The 25,013-nt window shown below is 39.7% G+C and overlaps 1 protein-coding gene across 1 annotated transcript in view; it reads left to right on the top strand.

The window, feature by feature from the left end:
- The window catches only part of LOC145693355 (uncharacterized), a 1,690,974-nt gene that overhangs the window by 164,075 nt on the left and 1,501,886 nt on the right, over positions 1–25,013 (top strand). Inside the window, exon 2 of the mRNA XM_081769282.1 lies at positions 3,406–3,600. Coding sequence (XP_081625408.1) covers positions 3,406–3,600 — 195 coding nt within the window. The remainder of the gene's footprint in view (positions 1–3,405; positions 3,601–25,013) is intronic.

The following is a 25,013-nucleotide window of genomic DNA, read 5'->3' as shown; positions in this document are numbered from 1 at the left end:
CCTCCCTCCTTGTTTGATGAAATTTCAATTAGAAAAACTAGAAAATCTGTACTTGTGGACATTGTAGGACCTATGGAACCCTGTACGAAAATTCTATCAGAATTGAGTTACGTTGTAGACGGTGGTTTCTTACTTCATGCGGTTGTTTGTCCGATATTAACACTTATGCAAATACTTCTGAAAAATATGTACAATATATATATAAACACATTTCACCGTGCAGTGCTGCAGTTTTTGATGGCTATGCAACAGGCAAAAACATAAAAAATTTGAACGACAGAGAAGAGCAATGTCAAAGATGTCTCTACAATCGCATTTGATAAAAATACCAAAGTAACTACTGAGCAAGCACCCTTTTTACTTAACTCTGAAAATAAAAGACGTTTGATTGATTTCTTCAAAACCCACTTTATCTCTTCAAGCATTACAGTGTACGAAGCTGAAAGAGATGCAGATGCTCTGATTGTCAGCACAGCTATTAATCTAAGTAAATAAAACATTTTTGTTGCTGTCGTAGTAGGAACTGACTCAGACTTATTGACCATATTAATTGCTCGAACAATTCCAGACACTACAGTGACTTTGTGAGGCCGAAAACAAATAAAATTGAACAGAAATGCTTCCACATTGGCAACATCCAAAGGAAACTAGAGTTACTGAAGGACATCTTTCACAGGGTGTCTTCATGCTATCACAGGGTGTAACACATCATAATCTTTTTTTCAAGAAAGGTACCATCAAAATTCTTCAGAAGTAGTAAGAATTATCTAAAGCGGTCACAGTCTTCCACCAACCCAATTTAGATCCCCAAAATGTCATTAAAATAGGAGAAAGATTGGTTGCGCGGTTGTATGGAGAACACAATCAAATTTCTTTAGACGAACTTCGATATAAGCCTACAACAGGATATGGACTAGAAAACTATCCTCAAAATTCAATTTGGCAAATTTCCCTCTTACAAGTGCTGCTGCCTCTCAACACAGTGTATGTGTTTACCTTCAAGTACACCAATGATTGGGGAATGATTTGAACCCAACAAAATGGGGGTGACAATTAATAGAAGGTAAATTGTTTCCAGTGGCAATTAATAGAAGGTAAATTGCTTCCAGTATAATAAACTTAAAAGCTGCTCCTAACAATCTGCTGAACCTTGTATCTTGCCCATGTAAGATCAAAACGCAGAAAGACTGTGACAGCAAATGTGAATATAGAAAGGCAGGACTGACTTGTTCCAAACTTTCATTCAATTGTCGGGAAAATATTTGTTCAAATATGTTAATTCCTGACGACTCTGAAGACCATGAAATTTTCATGTATTAAAGAAGGTAGGTGTAATACATATTTTTAAAACTTTTTACCCTTTTTTGACTATTTACAATGAAGAATCTACTGTACAAGGGAGTTCAATTGAGATGTAAAAACATATACTTAATTCTCAACAATGGTGGCTCGTTGGTATGTAATCAGTGAGGCACACTACATAACTGTAAGTTGGGTTGTGTACCTACAAGTAGACTCAATGCAAATTGACCATTTCGTATCCTTATGAATATACAACAAAACTTAGTTATTACGTGTGCAACACCGGTTGCATAACAACGAGCCGCCACTGTTTTCAATGTACTTAAAATTATATTACTCTTAACAAAATTTACAGAATAGAGCTTTTATTTTTCATAATAAAAGTGCTTTTTACAGAATTAAAATATAATAATCCATTTTCTAGCGGTTATTTTTTTTTTTGGGGGGGGGGACATATCGGACAAGTGTCCTCTTTGGTCGCCAATTTGGTATGAAATTCACATAGGTTTTATGACAGTTTTGAAATTTCAGTTTGGAATCCAAGGCATGAGTGCCATAAGTCTAGCAGAAGTATGAATTTCGAAACTTTAGGTGCTGGAATAATAGCGATATTTTTATCCAACTACTTTAAATTAAAAACATTGAATTTCTCGACTAATTGTATTCCGATTTAGATTATTCGTTTTTTAAAACAAAGCTAATTAAATGTTCAATCTAAACTATTCCGAGCATTGTTTGCGAATTCCTAACGGTTTTGAAGATTTTCTACAACAAATCCAAGAACAGGACTTTCGAAACGTATCATTTTATACTTTAATGGAAAATGGTGGCTTTGTATCAAACTTTACGAGAAAGAAGTATTTAGAAAAGTTATAGATTAGAGGTTCTAGAACAAAAGTGCTTTTACAGAATTGGAATATCTTAAATAGTGTCAGAGTTACAAGCTAAAATCGGGAGACATGCGCATTCCGAACGGCCGCCATCTTTGGCCGCCATTTTGAGGATGAAGCGCACACGGAATTTTAGGGGACTTTTGATATTTCATTTATGATTAGATGAAAAACAAATCCTGAAATTTTCAGCTCTTTCTAAATTATTTCAGCTCGACACCCTTTTTGGTCCTTTATTTACTGAACTAATATGTCTGCTGGTTGTACGCCAGGTGGATGTCAATAACCTTTCATGAAATATAGTTTAAATTAGAGGGCGTTTCGGCCCCTATGCTTTTTACTTTCTAATATATAGATTAAAGTTAAAATCTAAGATGACGAAGAGTAGCAGCAGTTTTAATACTTGTAACGACATCCAAGGAACAAATTTTGGATTTATTAATATTATATGTATTATTATTATTATTATTAATAATAATAATAATAATATTCAAATTTAAGAACAAGTAATCCGCGACAGTAAATTACGATACAAACAGTTGAAGATCCATAAATTACTTTATTTCCTCGTAAGATAATCAAGAGTAAATAGTCCACAGCAAATTTAAATCGGATATCGCAGGAACATGATATTTTCGTATAATTGTGTATTCATTTCATAATAGGTTTAAGTCTTTCTGATAATATTTGAACTGCTTAATTTTTCTAGATTTTTTTTACTATAATGCAAGGCAATCTTTCAGTTTTCGTCCCACGATTATGCCGTGTTGCCTAAAAGAGACGGTGAAAATGAATGACATTTTGGAGTAAAGGACGAGGGAAGAAATGGGATAATCTAGAGCTATAACCCACGCATACTGTGTTTCTCCACAACAAAGTCCATTTGGCGCAAGCTGGGATTGAACCGGGGACCCCAAGCACCAGAAGTGAACACTTTACCACTGAACCACCATAGCCCCTTTTCTTACTAAAGATTTGGGATAAGCTAGATAGAACATTAGAGATTTTCGATTCTCTGAGTGATATTTTCTAAAATATTATCAATAGATACAGTGGAATCTAGTTCTAAGTTTTGGTTAAATTTTATGAAGTGATTAGTTATTATTTTAATCGGAATTGGCATCATCACTCACAATCTCACTTACTCAAACATCTAAATTTGCTTAGGTACAGTTTGAAGTTTACTAAGCTAATTATCATTTTATACTTTCAGGCATGTAAAGGATGTGCTCCGAATACTCGTTGTGTATGCAAGGGAAGCAAAGGTTTACCAGGAGAAGCAGGCATTCAAGGTTTACGAGGTAGCGAAGGAATTCCTGGTGACACAGGACCCGAAGGGCCTCCGGGACCGAAAGGGGAGAAAGGTGCTCAGGGAGAATATGGGTCGTATGGAGAAAAGGGATATCGAGTGAGTACATTCACATACTACTATTTCATTCTATTGTATATTATCTGTAATTTACAATAGTACTTTACAGTGTAGGAAATGTTAAATGGGAGAAAGAAGAGAGAAATATTAGAATCCAATTTTTCCAAATTTGTTTCTGTGCTTAACAGAGTAAGTTACATTTAGCCTTCATTGTTACTGTGGTGTTAGAAGTTGTGTGTTAAGCAGAGGGATATGGAAAAATATAAGTTTCTGCAGCCTTTGGCAGAACTACTTTGGATGATGACTTCAAGATATTAATAGCAATTATCGGTGGCGGATCTAGAAGGTAAAAACTGGGGGAAACCAGTATCCAGACTATATAAGCTTTCAAAAATAAATAAATAATATCTTAAATTATTTTGTCACTGAAATAACTGGGGGGGGGGCTAGATCCGCCACTGGCATTTATCTATATCCTCAGGCTCTTTGTTTCAAATGTAAGTATCAACAGATGGTGAAGAATACCTATGGACAGTGTGTGATGTGGGGAGAAGCAGAGGCAGTATGTTTTATTACGATTCTGGATCGACATACCGGCTATCTATATCTTGAAATACAGTGAGGGTGAGTTGCCTAAAATATTGCATGACTCAAAACCATGAGAGAGCTTCTCAGTAGTTACGTTACGGGAGGCTTTGCTCCTGCTCCAATTTTCTGAGAAATATATATTTGGCACTTATGTCAAGTAACAAATAATGTTCTATGTTTTCTGTAATCGGTCACAATAATATTGTTGTAAATCTTTGAATCGACTGACAACAATTACATATTCAACAGCTCTGCCATCTTCTGTTCATACATGCTAAGACACAAGAATAACAGATAAAGAAAATAGATGGAAGCACTGCTATCTGTGTAACTGTTGTCAGATGATTCACAGGTTTACAACAATATTATTGTGACCGATTACAGAAAACATAGAATGTTATTAGTTACTTGCCACAAATACGAAATATATTTCGCAAAGCTTTACGTGTACCAAACAATAATAATAAAAAAAAAGAAAAAGAAAATGGAAATACTCACAGCCAGTAAGGAGGTATTTCCTATAAGCTCTGCAGGCGATTTCCTTGGTGTATACGCTATCAAGAAGCCTAGCCTCTCTTGTGTTAGTTACTGTGCCAGCTAGGATCAAGTATTGCAAAACGTACTTGTGAGCATAGCACACTTACGCACTTAGAGGATTGACGAAAGTTCTCACTTTCGGAGGGCAAGCTTGCTTTTTGAACATCATTTATTCATCTTTCATTTCGCATCTTTCTTCTTTTGGGCTTCGGCCCTAAGCTCCATTTTCATCATGACGAACCTTGGCAACGCTTCCGGACCACTGCATCATCTCGATCAACAAATTCCTATTAATATCGGACCAAACGGACGTCAGAAAACACATCCCCGTATTGTTACTGGCACTAAGGGAAGCAGTAATGCACAAACAGGGGACAACACTGATACTGGGGACAGCGCACCTCGTGATCAACGAACTCGTTCTAGATCACCACAAGGACGTGACTCTACTTCTGATCCTCCAAAACGGCCACGCACTAGTAATGACGACAACCAGCAAACAAACAACATGGATTGGACTTCAGCAACTAATGGATCAGATACCTCAGCAACCTCTACTCAAGACATCATCTATAACTTCTTACTCACCGATTTTGACACCAAATATGATTCAGTACGTGCCGTCTTTCAACAATTAGTCAAATTTGTACCACGACCTGAGATCCGTGAAATAATCAAAACACGCAAAGGCATTATCATAAAATCAACCAGGTCTAATTTTGCGACGGATGTCCAGAATAAGGCCACTTTCGAAATCTTTGGGCCAAAAGCAAAACTCTCTGCCTTAACTCCTACCACACGCAAAACACCACCGCCTCCTAAACGTCCTCCAATGTTATCGGTGGTAGTCCGCGGAGTAGAACCAGACCTCACAGATGAAGAAATATACGAGGAACTGCATCAAGAAGGGTTTCCTGTAAAACGTTGCATTCGCATAAAGAACAACTTAGGAACAACCTATCTTGTACGAGTGCTTACAGACCAACCACAACTAATCGATCAACTTCTGTCTAAAGGAGCGTATATTTATCGCAGACGCTATAAGGGCGAGCCATCCCATACACCGGCACCTCTTCCATTGCGCTGTGAGCGATGCCAGCAGTATAATTCACATCCTACGTCAGAATGCACTAATATCATTAAATGTGGCTATTGTTCCATGCAACATCCTACCAGGGAATGCCCCAATCAAAAGGCACCACCGCAATGTAGTGCATGTCCTGAAAAACATCCGACATACAGCTACAAATGCAAAGCCAAACCACAACCTGAACCTCTAAAGCCGGAACTGGTTGCTCCTATTCGCTCCGTTGATCCGCCGACTCCACCTGCCAACTCATTACTTCATCCAGTTACTGTTCAAGACTTACTACGCTTTCTCACCATTACTTTACAAAATATCCATCCGTTTCTTCGGACTCACATACTCAAATCATTCACGCAGCTAAAATACTCTTTAATATTCAGCTTCATGCCACCTATTCTGGGACCACGGTACACTTTCAAATCCAACCCCTTGAAGTTTATGTCTAATATGGCGAAATTCATCTCTAAATTTTTCTGTGTATTTATTATGGCTTACACCTTACTCTTTATGAACATCCGGTCATTACTTACCCATAAGGTGCTTTTCACGCAATTACTACAAGAAGAACGAATATCAGCTTTTGCGTTGAACGAAACATATCTGGTTCCTTACTTGAATTGCTACATACCGAAATATACTCTACTCTGTCACGATTCCCCTGCAGGACCACATCTTTATGGTGGCACAGCTATCGGTATTTGCAATCGCCTGCCATATCGATCCGTAACAGCACCTCATAATATTACTCTTCCTGAACATAACTACTATCTACTTTCGCGGCCGTACTGTCACCTTTGCTACGATCTATTTTCGCCCAGGAAAACAACTCAACTATGATTTCTTTCGCTTCATTGACTCTCACTCTAAACATTACATTATTATAGCAGACCTAAATTTTCATAGTCGTACCCAGAGAGACAAACAGCACTTTCTCGATTTTATTCAAAATACTACTACTGGGGAATTTCATATCCTACCTAAGCCTACACGACCAGCTAGTAACAGTACTCCTGATGTTGTTATTACTTCATCTTCTCTGACTCAGTTTATCACCATCTCTATACTGGACTCCATAGGACGTGATCATGTTCCTATTAAGTTAGAGCTACGCTGCACAGCACAATCTTCACATCCATTGTCAGCTAAGAAAATCTACCGTTACAATCAGGCTGATTGGGATCAATACTTGACGATGCCATGATTGCGCTCACTGTGCCTAATTCACAACATAACCTCGATTTAATAGTCACTACACTCACTGAAGCAGTTCAAAATGCGGCTGACCGCTCCATTCCTACTACTACCACACATCCTCATAAACCCACATTACCGCCACGATACCTTTCATTAATAACTGCGTCACGTAAAGCTTACCGAGAGTACCGAATGAGTGGCAACTTAGAAGCACTCCATCGTCAGTACCTACAAATAACACATAACTACATAGTTGCGTACAAGAAACGACAGTGGATCCGTACATGTAATACTCTGGCTGCCGAAACTCATCCAAGCAAATATTGGCGTAAGTTTCATCAACTTACTGGCACAACTTCATCCACGCCATATCCGTTGACTCAAAACAATCAAGCTCTCACTACTGACTTGAAGAAGGCAAATACCTTCGCCCTCTTTTTTCAAGGTATCTTTACTCCGTTGTCTGGGTGGCATACGCCACAACGACTTCAAACAAACATCAACCGCCAAACTGATCCGACTTCAGATCACTTACAACCGTCGGATAATCATCTTCTTGAACCAAATAATCCATTTACGCAGCCTATCACACCAGACGATATCACTACCATTTTACAAAAGAAACGCAATACTGCACCTGGCTTTGATCGCATCACGTATGTACTCATCAAACATGCGCCTCCTTCTTTTCTTCTATTCCTCAGCCAACTTTATACTTTCATCCTTCGTACTGGTTTCTTTCCACTTGATTGGAAATACTCAAAGGTTCTTTTATTTCCGAAGCCAAAGAAACCCCCATCGGATGTTCAGTCGTATAGACCAATTCATTTAACTAGCTGCCTCTGTAATATCTTGCAACGGATTCTTGTTCGCCGACTTCATGACCATATCCGAAGTCAAAATCTACTGCCTATCCATCGAGCTGGTTTCCGGCCTCATTTTAGTACTATAGATTAGCTATTACGTCTTACCACGGTTGTTTATAACCAATATAACCGGGGGTCTCCTTCTTGTTTAGTAACGTTTGATCTCGAGAAAGCGTTTGATAAAGTTTGGCATCCTGGGCTTATTTATAAACTACATCACTATTTATTACCTACTTCCTACACACGCTTGGTCAATTCCTTCTTAACAGGACGTCTGGCATACATATCTATAAACAGCACTCTTTCTCATCCAATCTTCTTACACTCTGGAGTTCCTCAAGGCTCGTCTTTGTCGCCTCTCCTCTATCTCTTATACGTTGCCGATCTCAGATTACCAGCCAACATCCAAATTTATCAGTTTGCTGACGACACAGCTTTTCTTTCAACAGCCCGTACTATTCAGCAAATTAATCGCCTTATGCAACCTGCTATTGATCGATTCGTCGACTGGTGTAACATATGGAGACTGAGTATTAACTCTGCGAAGACACAATCACTTGTATTTTTACCACCAGGACGACGCTCCAGAGTGTACCATAACCCGACTTTACTACGCCTTCATGTTGAGCATACACCAGTTCCGGTTCATTCGACTCTGACTTACCTTGGTATCGCCTTTGACAGTAAACTATCTTGGATCCCTCATCTTAAGAAGGTTGCCACCCAGGCTCCAAATCGACTCAATTTGCTTAAAAGGCTAGTTGGTACAAGCTGGGGTTACAACCCTCTACAGTACTACATACCTACAAAACTTTCATGCGAAGTACCTTAACATATGGTCACACGGCTTGGGTATCTGCATCTGATAAATATTATCAAAAATTGTGTATCATGGAAAGACATGCTTTACGGTTAGCGTATAGAATCAGGTTACCAAGTCCAACCAGGCTCCTGTACGATCTTATCGATTTTCCGTCCTTAATTCCACACTTGGAGCTGCTTCGAATCCGATATATTACTACTCGGTATGAGTTACACCATGAAATGCTACAGGATATTATACGCTACGATAGAGACAACGATACGCCACCACGATACATTGACTCTCCGCTACAACACTACATGACACTATATCACCTCCAATTGGACCCTGCCACTAGAGACCCCTAGATCTTTGCCATATATCATCCACGTTATCTATCACCTCATGTTTATCCATCAAAGGCACAGTGATTACCAACTAATATGGGCCTCCCCTGTCTTCATCAGTTCCTGAGTTGCCCCAGGAACAGAAGATAACCTGCATCTGTCCACTAACAAAACCTCGTGATGTGGCGTCTAGTGCAATTCATTCATTATCATTTTATCATATCGTCCTTTCAGTTAATATATTATGTTTTCTACTTCGTTACTAGCCTTTTCCCTTTTTAGCCTATATGTATATATAATATTGTTCTACTTTTCATTGTGCACCTATCACCTTATATATTTGTTTTGTGCACCTCTTACTTTTGTTATTATTGATATTGTTTTGTTATCGTTCCCTTGATTAATCATTATCAGTATTGAATGTATGTATAAATTATTTAGTTCTTAATGAATAAACAAAAATCTCATAGACCTCCTATAATATTATGGAGTCCACAAAGTTTATGAGTCACTCCCCCGAAGAAAGGGCAAAACCCTTTAACCGGGTAAACGGCAAAAAAAAATCCTTGGTGTTTTCCAATACATCTCGGATAACTTTCGCAGCTACATAATCATGGCAGACGTAAATTTACATAGCCGACCAGCCAATCAGCGAGATCAGTTCCTTAATTACATCACTAGCCATACTACTGGCGTGACTCTGCCACTACCAAAACATACCAGGCCTTCTAGTCAAACTACTCCGGATATCGTTATTGTGTCGAATAACATATATAATCGTAGCAGTGATGAGGTTCTTGATCTCATTGGTAGCGATCATGCTCCCATCAAACTACTTATTACAACTCGCTCAGCCAATACTTCTCAGGATACACATAACCGAACTACTTACCACTATCGCTATGATAAAACAAATTGGCCTGTATATAGATCGCATCTCACGGAACATCTTTCTGATCCATCGCCACCTACTACTGAGTCAGAACTTTACCATTCTCTCGACTCTCTGGTTACTGTCATGCAAAACGCTACTGACAAATATGTTCCTAAATCTACTGCTTCTATATTTCGGCCATCCTTGCCTCCTCAATATCTGCCGCTGATTAGACGTTCTCGTCAGTTTTATAGGGATTTCGTTGCTACTGGCAACCTAGACTCCTTGCATCATCACCGACAACTACAACGTACTTCGTACAACGTACTACAACGTACTACAACGTATAACTACCTTAGAGCTTACAAATTACGATGCTGGATAAAAACTTGCAACCATCTTGGTTCTCTTTCTCATCCAACGCAGTATTGGAAGCGTTTCCGGCAACTCACTGGTCAAACTACACGAACAACTTACTTTCTCATAGACAACAATACGCCTCTTCATACCGATACTGATAAGGCCAATGCTTTTGCACACTATCTTCAAGGCATATTTACACCACTCACACCTGATTTGCCTGCTCGTCGTCATCCCGTCGACAAACTAAATCTTGAATCTCCGCATTTACAACCAAATATCCAACACACTCTTCCTGAGAACAACACTTACTGATCCAGTTCAAATTTCTGACATCACTTCTGTCGTTTCTCATAGGCGCAACACTGCTCCAGGCATGGACTCTATCACATATAGGCACGTTCAAGAAAGTCCCTACACTGTTTTATATTTGCTCTCTCTCATCTATACATTTATTCTTCGCACCGGCTATATCCCAGCTGACTGGAAGACGTGCAAAACCCTTATGTTTCTCAAACCAGGCAAACCGGCCCACACTGTCAGCTCTTACCGGCCTATTCAGCTAACATCAACTTTCTGTAAAATTTTGGAGCGTATCCTTGTCAAGCGTCTTCATTGCTATCTAGCACTTCACAACAGTCTTCCTCTCGCACAAGCTGGTTTCAGACCCTCCTTCAGCATCAACGACCAATTATTACGCCTTACAAATTCCATCTACAATCATTTTAATACAGGACATCCCTCTTGCTTGGTTCTGTTTGACTTACAAAAAGGCATTTGACAAGGTTTGGCATCCAGCTCTTCTATATAAACTCAAACAGCTCAAATGACCTCTTCCATATCTTCGCTTCATTTTCAATTTTCTCACCTGTCGCCTGGCTTACGTCTACATAAATTGCAGCTCCTCATTTCTAATTTTTCTTCATTCTGAGGTTCCACAAGGATCGGCTTTGTCACCATTACTGTATATTCTCTATGTTGCCGACTTTCCTGCTGTTTCAGCCACAGTACAGCTATTTCAATATGCAGACGACACTGCTTTATTCGCCACTGGTAACACTATCCACCAACTCAATTTGGCTTTACAAGAAGCAATCAATACTTTTGTCGATTGGTGCTCTCACTGGCGCTTGAAAATAAATCCGACCAAAACTCAAGCTATTGTCTTCCAATCTCCAACATGCCTAAATCTGTTGAAAAACCTTGCTGGAACAACCTGGGGACTCTCTGCGGCTACTATCCTGAATACCTATAAAGTTTTTCTGCGCCCTATACTTGTCTACGGTCTAACAGCCTGGTTATCTGCACCACCATCATACTATGAGAAACTACGCATTCTTGAACGACATACCTTGCGTATAGCTTTTCGCATTAAGCTGCCCAGTCCAACCCGGGACCTCTATGTTCCGCATATCTTATACCATCTGGAAACACTTCGCACAAAATATATTATCCGCCGTCTGCAATCCAATCACACACTTCTCCAGCAAACATTTGAAGAACACACTCTCCCCTTCTGCTACTCTCATTCCTCCGCTTTCATTAATGCTTACTCTATACCGTTACACCATTTCTCCTGACCATCCTGACAGCCGATACTACGCACCATACTCTTCAGATGCTCATCTCCCTCATATCTGGCCATCATATGCACCGTAACACCTACCGTTTTAACAGGGCACCCCTGTCTTCATTAATGCCTAGCGTCGCCCCTAGGCGAGAAGATAACACACATTCGTCTTACTAACCGAACCTCTGTGTTGTGATGTGATCTGCACTTCATTTCATCTTTCATCCAAACTTGATGCTTCTCCTCTTGCGCCTTAACAATGATTATGGTTAAAGGCCATAATGACCTATAAATTGGTTATCAATAAAGTATTTTCTTTAACCATCCATATCCCATCTGTATGTTTGTTCTGACTGCCATAATATTTCTGAATCTCTTCCCCTACAGAGGGCATAACCCTCTTTGGGCAGTAGCTAGCTTTTGCTAGCGGACAAAAAAAACTTGGTGTTGATTCATTGATCATACTTTTCCAGAGCTTGCTCTGAAGCGTTATCAAGTGCATGATAACGAGTTTTGAACTATCCTTCCTGTTCCCCATCCTGAGCTTCTTGTCTGTCTCTTTCTTGAGATCCTCTCGTCAGACTTATCCAGTCAACGGCGGTCGGATCTACGGATCGAGCCAGAGGGGCTGCTCCACCTGGACAGCTATCCAAACGGGTTGTCGTACCTTCATCATCTCACTCATCTTTCATCAGAATCTCATCGGTCAGAGTCACGGCTTATTACTTTCTCGGTCTGCAAGATGGCGGACCCAAATGCTTCGGGTGGACCCATAGTGGATGGCCGACACGCTAATCTACCACTTGTTTTTCTTCCTCCTCCCTCCTCTTCGGTCAAGCGGAAGGATACGAGTAACAGACAGCGAACCCAGTCGGGCAGTTCAAATGCTTCTACGACATCAAACGTTTCCACGCGGTCCAGATCACCACGAAGCAAGCAACTGTATTCTGATACTGTAACGCAGCCTCGCCATCAGGCGAAAAAGCAGCATCGAGACAAACCATGAGACTCTTCAGATATGGATGCAGCCGATGACCAAACTGCTAATGAAACCAATCATACTCAGTCATCACTCATCAGTCATTACATCTCTCCGGATAAACCCTCTCTTCACTCATTTGTCCTTCAGCAATACGATACAAAGTTCAGCAACGAAAAGTTCATAACAATTCAACTCCGAAAATACCTACCTAGTATACCTTTAACAGAAGTCATTAAAACTAGGAACGGATACATCTTCAAATCGCAAGACCCACAATTCGCCACTACAATCAGGAATAAGGCTTCATTCGAAATCTTCGGCAAACAGGCTACCATCACCTCACTCAGCTCAACTCGACGCAAACAAGCACCTCCACCAAAACGACCTCCACTACTTTCAGTAGTGATTCGAGGAGTAGATCCAACTTACAGTGATGAAGAGATTTATGAGGAACTTCAATACGAAGGACGTACTATCAGCAAAGTCCTACGTATTCGAAAAAAATGCTGGTCCCACTTACATGGTACGTGTCCTCACGTCATCTCAAGACACTATCGATAATCTCCTCACGGCAGGGGCACTTATCTATAAACGAAAACATCGTGTCGAACCATCACGTTCTTCTCCACCTTTGCCTCTCCGCTGTGAAAAATGCCAGGTATACAACTCTCATCCTACTACTCAGTGTACAAACTCTACTGTCTGCGGTTATTGTTCAGGGCTCCATCAAACTCGCATCTTCCCAAACATGCAACAGCCTCCGAAATGACCCACGTGCAATGATCAACATCCCGCGTATAGTTATAAATGTAAAGGCAAACCTACAGCTCAAGAATTTCAGCCAGAGCTTGTTGTACCTTTACGGGCTGCAGAACAGACCGCTTCTACCAACCGCACCGTTGAAGAGCCTGTCACAGTTAGCAAACTACTTGATGTCATTGCCTTGACATTACAAAATATACATCCATTCCAACGCCAACATGTTCTTCAACAGATCATTACTTCCGCCAAATCTACTTTTCATGTGTCACTATACGCTACATATTCCAACAACTACGTTCACTTCCACACCCCCAAACTCGAAACAGCAGTATAATTCTATCAACTATGGATATCATTTTCTTATTTCTCAATATCCGATCTCTTCTTAAAAACAAAGCAGTATTTGAGACTCTCTTAATAGAAGAAAACGTTACAGCATTTCTGTTAAATGAAACCTTTCTAAAGCACACCACTTCCTGCACTATTCCGCGATACACCTTATTACGTCATGATAGTTCCATCCCAGCAATCAGAGCCAACGGAGGTGCTGCGATAGGTTTTCGTCATTCAATTCCATTTCGCTCACATCCATGTCCTGTATTACATATCCCCGAATACATAATTGCTACCTTGTATTTCAAAAATATCGCTCTTACCCTAGCCACAATCTACATCCGTCCAGGCCTTCCCATTCCTCACGACTTTTTTTCACACATCTCTCAATCACATAAACATTTTATTATTCTTGCCGATATCAATCTTCATAGCCGTTCTCAAGCAGAACGCGATGACTTTACGGACTTCTTCACAGTCCATATCAGCGGCACTGTGTTTGCACTACCGTCCCCAACTCGTCCCATCAGTAATACTACACCGGATATATCATTGGTCTCCAACACTATCATCACCCGTTGTACAGTAACTGTTCTGGATTTAATGGGGAGCGACCATGCGCCCATCAAGCTCACTTATCATTCCAGTCTTACTTCTCCTACAACATCACCTTCACCACGTCTATCACCACGTTACGATAAAGACTCGTCAAGATGGCGGCGTAGTGAAAGTTTGATATCATCGTCTCCAGTAAAATCATATAATTTATATTCATATATTCGCTTATAATATAGCGTGAATACAATTAGTCAGTGTTTTAATCAAGAAGAAACACACAGAACATATAATCTTTGTAATTATAATCAGTTTAATAGAATTACTGTTCAAAATGGCTAACAACACTCGTTATAACAGCAGAAACAATGGACTGAAGTCACCGGCTGCAGCTTCAAGTAGGTCAGAAATTATGAAGGATATATGTGATGAAGTGAAACGTACTGTACATACACCTGAAGTCATGAAGCTAATCGTCGATTCAATAATTGAATCTGTAACGCGTGTTGTGATAGAACGTTTGGAAGAAACGCTAAATTTCAATAGTGAAGTGATTGAGGACTTACGGAAAGAGTTGGTACAAAGAGACAAGAAAATAAGTGATCTGCAGGAAAATATAGATGAGTTAGAACAATATCAGCGTAGAAACAGCTTAAGGATCTTCGGTGTACCTGAGAAGATAAATGAAAACACAGACAACCTTGCACTGGAAATCTTTGAAAAAAGACTGGGCGTAAATTTAAGTACAAGGGACATTTGCCGTTCTCATAGAGTAGGACAGAAGAAGCCTGGTAGTACACGGCCAATTATTGTTAAATTTGTTAGTTATCGCTCACGGGCTGAAGTGTTTAATCAGAAACGGAAGCTAAAGAACTCTAAAATTGTAATAAGAGAAGATTTATGTAGTTCACGATTGCAGCTACTGCAAAAGGCACTTAAGAAGTTTGACCTCAAGAATGTGTATACAAGGGGCGGAAAAATTGTTGTCATCATCAATGGCAAAAAGAACTACGTTACGAACACTTCTCAATTACAGGAGCTGTAAAGTGTGCACTCTACAGTGTGAGAATGATGAGCTTGTGTGTAGTGCAAAAGTGTGTAACTTGCAGGTAGTGCAAAAGTGTATTTATGTTACAGTTATCTGTTCTGTTCTATGTTAGAAATATATTTTATACTTTAAAGGACAACTATGGTAAGTCGAAATCAATTTTGCTCTTTTGTTATCTGTGTACCGTGAGTTGACAAATTTATAATATATTAGTGGATATAGAAGTTGAACTTGTACAAGGGTACTTGTACCAATGTTGTAAGTTAGTTACTCATCACGTTACAAATCTCAACTGGACACGATGAAGTTAACAACTTAACAACACAATGAAAATGCTAAATTTTAAGCACTGTTTTATTAAGTGTGCGTTAAGTGATAAATACAAAAACGTCTATGTTAGAACTGCATTTATAAGGCAATTTTTTCCCATACTGTTATTTCTTCTTTACTGTAAGTTTAGTCATCTATGTTCTATGGTATTTTATTTTATGTTTATCGGTAGAAAAGGCAGTCATCATGTCATGTGTGTCAGTGTAGCCTTTCAGTTTCGTCAGGGCTCAATTACTGCTTTAATGGTGTTTTTTTACATACATTTTAATTATAATCTTTGTATTTGAATATGGGTAGTACAAACATAAACAATGTGGGGTTTCAGATCCTTACTCAATCTGCTGCTTCGTCAAATTTTAAGATTATGCATGCAAATGTCCGTTCTCTTTTTCCTAAATTTGACGAAATATGGCTACTCGCTGTCTCCACAAAATGTTCCATTTTGATTATATCGGAAACATGGTTGGACGATTCTATAAGTACAAGGCAAATTGAGATTCCAGGATATTCAGTCATTCGCAATGACAAAGGGAGGGGTGGAGGCATGCTGATTTACTACTTAAAACATATTAAAGTGAAAGTTGTTGACTTTCAATCTAACGATGTTTATCAAGATATAGAAATGTTAAATCTTGTTGTTAATGTGAACCACTTGTCAATTGGTATTACTGCTGTATATAGATCTCCCAGCATACCATATAGGGAATTGTCAGTGATCGAAGATGCCGTATTGGAACTATATCCACAAGTCGACCAAATATTCGTTGTTGGTGATTTCAATTGCGATCAACTCTGTCCAGATAAACAAGAAACTATTTACTTGCAATCTATTATTAACATATTAGGTTTCACACAGTTAATAAATAAACCCACGAGAGTCACTGAAACTACCGAATCTTTGCTAGATTTAATTATTACTGACAACCCGAAACAGGTACACTCGTTTGGAGTTAGTCCACCCATTGGAACATCAGACCACAGCGTAATTCACGTCACTCTCAAGCTTCATACAATATCCAAAACTCCCAGTAGAGTAATCCAGTGTCGTACTTACGCTTCAATTAATACCGAATCGTTTTATCATGATGCACAAAATTATTCAAATGGAAACAATAGATAATAAAGTTGAATTTTTACAAAACTCTATACTCGACATTTTTGATAACCATTCACCGCTCAAAACGAAAAGGCTATCTAAGAACCACGAAAAGGCTCTTCCCTTTATTTCAAGTAACACAAAACTTTTAATGAAGTTGCGTGACCGTGCTTACAGAAAATATAAAAAACGAAGAATCAGTTGCATTGGGAGGATTACAGACGTTTGCGTAACTTCATAACTACTGTTGTGCGACAAGAAAAGACTGCGTATTTTTCTGATCGTATGAGATCTACTAATGATGTACGTAACATATGGAAAACTTTGCGTGATCTTGGTGTAGGTAAAAGCGATTCATGCTTGTTTCTTCCAGATGATGTAAATGACATTGAAGCTATAAATTCACATTTCACAAGTGTCTATAAAATGTCTGAGACAAGCACTGAAGTACTTGAACAACAAACGCATTGGCTTTCATCGCGTAAACTAAATAGCAATATTGAAACGTTTAAGTTTCACACTGTAAACGAAACAGAAGTTAAAACTGCAATACACAGTATTAAGTCCAACACATGTGCATTTGATGGAATAACAGGAAAAATGCTTCGACTGTCTGTTCCGTTTATTTTAACTCCACTTACTCACATAGTAAATTACTCATTAACTCAAGGTTGTTTTCCAGAACTGTGGAAGCGAGCGAAGGTGGTTCCACTGCCCAAGAAGACAGTTGTACAGTCGCTTGATGAGCTTCGTCCCATCAGTATACTTCCAATTATCTCCAAAGTACTAGAAAATGTAGCATTTCAGCAATTAACCATTTTTATCAATAAAAATGAAATATTGCCTGTTACTCAATCCGGCTTCCGTAAAGAACATAGCACAACCACAGCCCTTTTAGAAATTACAGATTCAATTTTGAATTCAATAGAAAATTCAATGGTAACAGTTTTGGTCTTGTTGGATCTTTCGAAGGCTTTTGATCTAGTAAACCATGAACTCCTACTGGCCAAAATGAAATATTACAACTTCTCGGAATCAATTATTAAATGGTTCCACAGCTATCTCTCTTGTAGACAGCAACAAGTAATACTAAGAGGAGAAAAGACTCAGGTATCTACCCCATCCCTGATAAAGGCAAGAGTTCCGCAAGGTTCAATATTAGGTCCCCTATTATTTTCACTCATTTCAGCAGATCTTTCTACAGTCATAAAACATTCATCAGTTCACTTCTATGCGGATGATACACAGATCTTCATCAGTAGTACGCCTGAAAATATTATGGACACAATAGAGTTACTTAATACGGATCTTTCAGCTGTTAGCAACTGGTGCCTTAAGAATGGTCTTTTACTTAATCCATTAAAATGTGTTTTTACTGTATTGGGAACATCACATCAGTTGAGCAAAATCAACCGTGATGACCTAAAAGTAACTGTAGTGAATTCCAGTATTCCATTTTCTCCCTTTGTAAAAGATCTAGGCTTAATAATAGACCAAGGGCTTAGCTGGAATAAACACATTTCTGAACAGTGTATTAAAGCTAAGCGCATCTTACGACAGCTTTATAAATTGAAAGGCTATTTATCGCAAGAAATAAGACTATATCTTGTTAACACTCTGATTTTGCCTCTGTTCGATTACTGCGATTCAATATATGGTAGCTCTCTCTCCACTCAAAATACTAGAGCAATTCAGAAAATACAGAATTACTCTATACGCTTCTCTCTTAATTACAGGAAGTCTCAGCATATTCTGCCGGTACTTAATGAATACAGTATCCTAACCATGTCCCGGAGGCGATATCTCCGATACTGTTGTTTACTATACAAAATAAATTCACATAAAGCACCACCTTACTTGCATCATAAATTAACATGTTGATCAGAAATTCACCGTTACAATACCCGAGGAAGTAATGAGCTGAATATGCCCGGGCATTCTTTAAAAATAACAGAGAAGGCATTTTCAATCTCGGCAGTAAGAATCTGGAACTCCCTACCAAAGTCAATCACTGAGAAACCGTATAATTTATTTAAATCATCACTCCAAACATTATTATTTAGAGATCAGAGACAAAGCATTGGCACACATGACAGGTTTACTACAGTTTGAAATTGGACTGAAATTGGTATGAAATTGGACTAGCAGTATGAGTACAGTTCTTTTTTTTTTCATTTACATTTACTGAGTGTTTTATTTATCATTAGTATTATTGAATGTATCATGTTATGTTGTTATTTGTATCTTGTATCTTATTTGTGTCTTTATTTTTTTCTTTCTTTTCTTTGTAATGATGACAAGGGTTAGGTGGCAGAGCAGCCTCCGGCTGAACCTCGCCCGCTGAAATAAAGAGAAATTCAATTCAATAAAGCTGATTGGCCATCGTATCGCTCCTATATCAAACGCACTGGCAGATTACGAATCACCAACTACACAAGATGAACTCACACACCAGGTTGATACAATCACCACTGTAATTCAACAGGCTTCCTCTCTATATATTCCACATTCTGAATCCATCCCATATCGGCCGAAACTTGCACCACAATATCTGGCTATTGTTCGCCGCTCACGTCAGTCATATCGAGAATTCTTGCGCACCCGAAATCCTAAAGCTCTACGCCTTCATCGTCAACTCCAAAGAACAGTTTATAACTACATTTCGGCTTATAAATTACGCCAGTGGGTGAAAACCTGCAATCATCTTCCCGACACAGCTCATCCTACTCTGTACTGGAAGCGCTTCAATGCACTCTGTGGTAAACACACCAGGACCCCATACCCTCTTCTACTACATGATGCTCCACTTCATTCCGACACAGATAAAGCAAACGCCTTTGCTGACTATCTGCAGGGAATTTTCACTCCATCCGAGTCGGATAACACAGACATACCTCATCCAGTCGATCAAATCAATCTTAACACTAGATCTTTGCAACCGAACATCACTCATGCACTTCCCGACCATGCTCTCAGTAGCCCTATCACGGTTTCCGAAATCTTATCTGTCATCCAGCGAAAACGAAACACTGCACCTGGCTTCGATTCTATTATTTACAGACACATTAAAGAAAGTGCTATAGCGCCACTGACACTTTTGGCATTTATATATACGTTTATACTCCGAACAGGATTTTTTCATACCGACTGGAAAGTATCTAAAACACACATGTTTCCCAAACCTAATAAGCCTCCATCAAATGTCTCATCCTATCGCCCCATACAGTTAACGTCTACATTCAGCAAAATATTCGAACGGATACTTGTCAAACGCCTACATCCCTATTTACTTGACCGCCAACTACTCCCATCACACCAAGCCGGTTTCCGACTATCATTTTCAATCAACGATTAACTACTCCGCCTCACAACTCTTATCACCAATCATTACAACTCCATTCAGCCCTCCGTTCTTCTCCTCTTTGATCTCGAAAAAGCATTTGACAAGGTTTGGCACATAGCACTCATATTCAAGCTCATCAAATTTAAGTTTCCGATAACCTATGTTCGCATTATTTACCAGTTTCTAGCATGTCGCATCTCATACATTGCTATTAGTGAGCAGCTTTTCCATCCTATTTTTCTTATGTGTGGGGTTCCTCAAGGTTCTGCTCTTTCCCCTCTCTTATACATCCTGTTCGTTGCAGATCTTCCGCAGCTGCCTCCCGACGTTCACCTGCTCACCACGTCCTCATCAGCCTAGAGGAGCCCCTAGGCAGAAGATAACCACATTTGTCTCTCTAACATTCCTCATGATGTGTTGTGGCGTCAAGTGCATCTCACTTCATCTGTCATCTCCATCAGTGCTTATAATTTCTAATTTGTACCTTAGTTATATCCTAATTTCGTGAGTTCCTTTCTTTATTGTTACTTGTTCTAAGTTCCTTCGTTTACTGTTTTATTTTCGCTCTTATGTCTTCCTAATTTAGATAATTTTGCAATTACTCGTTTCTTGTTCCGTACTCTTTCATTTACTGTATTATTATTTGTTGTTTTCGATAAATCTGTACAATGTATAGTTTCCTTCTACCTCTGCTGTATGTTTATGATCGCAAAAATCATAAAGACTTCAAAGTGAAAATGATGAAATAAAGTTATCAAAAAAAAGCCCATAGCCCATCCATCCTTTTCCAACTCCTACTAGACCTCTAACCTACCTTCCCTAAAAGAGAGTGTAGCCCTCTGAGAGGTTGCTAGCCGATGGCTAGCCTTTAAAAAGCTTGGTGTTCATGGCAATTCACCCCGAAACTATCAGTAATGCACTTATAGGCAAACGGAATACAGCACGAGGCTTTGACGCTGTTACATATGTTCTCGTCAAACAGGCGTCTCATTCATTTCTCCTTTTTCTTAGCAGCATCTATAACTTTATTCTACGAACTGGATTTTTTCCGCTCGACTGGAAGTACTCCAAAGTTCTTCTTTTCCCTAAACCAAAGAAACCTCCATCAGAAGTCACATCGTACAGTCCTATTCACCTCACAAGTTGTCTCTGCAAAATATTGGAACGAATCCTTGTACGTCGCATTCACGACCATCTCAACTCACATAACCTTCTTCCAATTCACCAAGCTGGATTTAGACCACATTTTAGCACTCTAGATCAATTATTCCGTCTTACCACAGCCATTTATAATCAGTTTAATACAGGCTTTTTTTCTTGCATTGTAACGTTTGATCTAGAAAAAGCTTTTGACAAGGTTTGGCACCCTGGTTTACTATACAAACTTCGTAATTACCTTCTACCAACGTCGTACCTCCGATTCATACACTCCTTCTTAATAGGGCGATTAGCTTATATCTCGATCAATGGAACGCTATCTCATCCAATCTTCTTACACTCTGGAGTACCACAAAGCTCATCTCTGTCTCCTTTATTATACTTGCTGTACGTCGCCGATCTAGTCGTTCCTAATACCACCACAATCTTCCAGTTTGCGGACGACACTGCATTTTTCACAACTGCTCGCACAGTACGATCTCTTAATAAACCCATGCAAGCAGCTATTGATGCATTCGTGCGTTCGTGTCATATATGGAGGTTGAACATTAACCCTTCCAAAACACAAGCCACGTAGACGCCGCTCTCGAGTCCATCGAAATCCGAATCTACTTCGTCTTCAGGTTGATCTTACGCCTGTTCTCGTGTCAACTACTATTACGTATCTCGGTGTCATTTTTGATACTCATCTTACCTGGACTCCACATCTTACCAAACTCATAGGCCAAGCACAAAACCGACTCAATCTTCTGAAACGGCTAGTTGGCACAACTTGGGGACTACGAGCACATACCGTAATCAATACATATAAAACATTCATGCGGAGTACGTTAACGTACGGACATACAGCTTGGATATCTGCACCGTTAAAATTCTACCATAAAGTTGCTATCCTCGAGCACCATGCTCTCCGCTTAGCATATCGTATAAGTCTGCCGCATCCAACGAGATTACTTTATGAGATGATCGACTTTCCGCCAGTACTAAATCATCTTGAACAACTTCGTATACGTTTTATCTGCAAACGAATTGCTCAGCACCATCCTCTGATGCTTGAAATTCTCCGCTTCAATCGTAATAATGATGCACCGTCTCATTACGTTGATACTCCCCTTCAGCACTTCATGACACTATATCATTTACAATTAGATAACGATAAGCTGGACCCCGAAATCTTTGCAGTATATCACCCGCATGAACTTTCATCTCATATCTATCCATCATACGCACAGTAAGTACCTATTAAAAGGGCCTCCTCTGTCCTCATCAGTTCCTGAATCGCCCCAGGAACAGAAGATAACTTCATTCGTCTGAACTAACATAACCCAGTGATGTGACGTCTAGAGCACTTCATTTCATCCATTCCATTAATTACATTTGCACCTTTATTTTTTGAGTTCACATATTCCTCCATGATTTGTGTTCATGTAATACCTGGCAATGTTACCATATTCACTTATAGCACCTAAAATATTATTGTTCATGTATGTGTTTCTTTTTATATGTATGTGTGTTTATGATTAATATTAATGTGATGAATAAATAAATGATAAATAAGAAACCTCGTAGACCACCTACATTTCCTTCAATTCAATCAGTCAAATTAATGCACTTACCCGAAGAAAGGGCACAACCCTTTAACCGGGATGACGGACTAAAAAAAATGCTTGGTGTTCCCTCGGAGGCCGTCCCAACTTTCAGTTGTCATCCGTGGAGTCGACCCGTCTTACACGGACGAGGAAGTTCACGATGAACTAAAACTGGATGGTATCACCATTTCCAAAGTAATTAGAATCCGCAATGACCGTGGACCAACCTTCATGGTTCGCATTCTTACCCCCCATCAGGAGACAATAGACGACCTGCTTGCTCATGGAGCTTACATATACAATCGGAAACATAGAGTCGAAGCATCACGTTCAATGGCACCATTGCCAGTACGTTGCGAACGTTGTCAGGCATATAACACCCATAGTAAGCTGAATGTAAGAATGATTTCAAATGTGGCAACTGTGCAGGACCACATTCTACACGCCTATGTACGAATTTGCATCAGCCGGCGAAATGCGCCACATGTCCAGACAACCACCCCACATATAGTTACAAATGTAAAGCGAAACCGGAACCAACGCCGCAACATCCTGAATTGGTTGTCCCATTACGTGTAACGTCCATTATTCCCCCCACCACGCCTACAATAGATGCTCCAGTTACCGTAAATCAACTGGTCACCTTTCTAACCCTTGCGCTACAGAATATCCATCCCTTCATCCGTCCACACATTTTACAGCAAATCACACTTGCAGCCAAGGCAACATTTCACATTCACTTCACCGCAACATATTCTGGAACTTCAGTACATTTTCATGCATCTCCAACAACTCCAACCAGTTACATTTCATTTCATCATGGCACTTAACTTTCTATATTTGCACATCAGATCCTTTTCAAAGAACAAACTACTGTTTGAAACTCTGTTACTAGAGGAACATATCGCAGTTTTTCTCCTCAGTGAAACATTTCTAACCAAATCAACTCCATGTCGCCTACCGAGATATACAATTCTACGCGCTGACAATCTCCTGCCTGTACAGCGAGCTAATGGGGGTGTAGCGGTTGGGTTTTCATCTCATTTGCCTCATCGCCAGTTCTACTGTGTTCTTACTCCTTTACATGAATACATCATTACCACTGTGTACTTCAAATCTATTATTATTACTGTTACAACTATCTACATCCTGCCTAGGCATCCCCTTCCGCTACAATTTGTACAGCACATTTCAAACACCTATCGCCACTACATCATCATGGCAGATTTAAATATGCATAGTCGCTCAGATCTCGGTCGTACCAATTTTGCAGCTTTTATCACCACACACACCACTGGAACCATTCATCAGTTGCCCAAACCTACTCGCCCAGAGTCAAATACCACACCTGACATCGTTATAACATCTAGCAAGCTCCTAACTCATAGCAGCATTGCAGTACTTGATACACTAGGTAGTGATCATGCTCCTGTTAAACTCACCATAAACTTCCATTCTTCTGCATTGTCTCGTTCGCAAATGCCTTCCCGTACCTGTTTTCGATTTGATAAAGCAAACTGGATCAGCTATCGCTCTTACCTCGCTCAATGCACCGAGCACCTGTCATCCCCCACTACAGAAGACGATCTATACACCACGGTTGATACACTTACTCAATCCATACAGGATGCTAGCACTCTCTTCATTCCCACTAGCAAAAATATCCCATATCAACCTCGACTGCTCCCACATTATCTGACTATGATCTCACGCTCTCGTCAACTCTATCGAGATTACATTCGCACCAGAAATCCTAACGTCCTACTCCATCATCAACAATTGCAAAGAACTGTGCGCAACTACATCCAGGCATATGAACTTCGTTGTTGGGTTAAAACCTGCAATACCCTGTCTACGACCAGTCATCCTACCAAATTCTGGAAAAAGTTTAACGCTTTGTGCGGCAAGTTCACAAAAACACCATACCCAATTCTGATGGGCAATTCTGCTGCTCAAACAGATACGGAGAAGGCAAATGCTTTCGCAGACCGTCTGCAGAACATCTTCACCCCACCGCCACCTGGATCTACA

This window comes from Thermobia domestica, chromosome 8 (assembly GCF_964235325.1).
Source record: "Thermobia domestica chromosome 8, izTheDome1.hap1.1, whole genome shotgun sequence".
Lineage (NCBI taxonomy): Eukaryota > Metazoa > Arthropoda > Insecta > Zygentoma > Lepismatidae > Thermobia > Thermobia domestica.
Note: the sequence above shows the minus strand (reverse complement) of the source record. Positions and strands in the feature narration are given on the sequence as shown.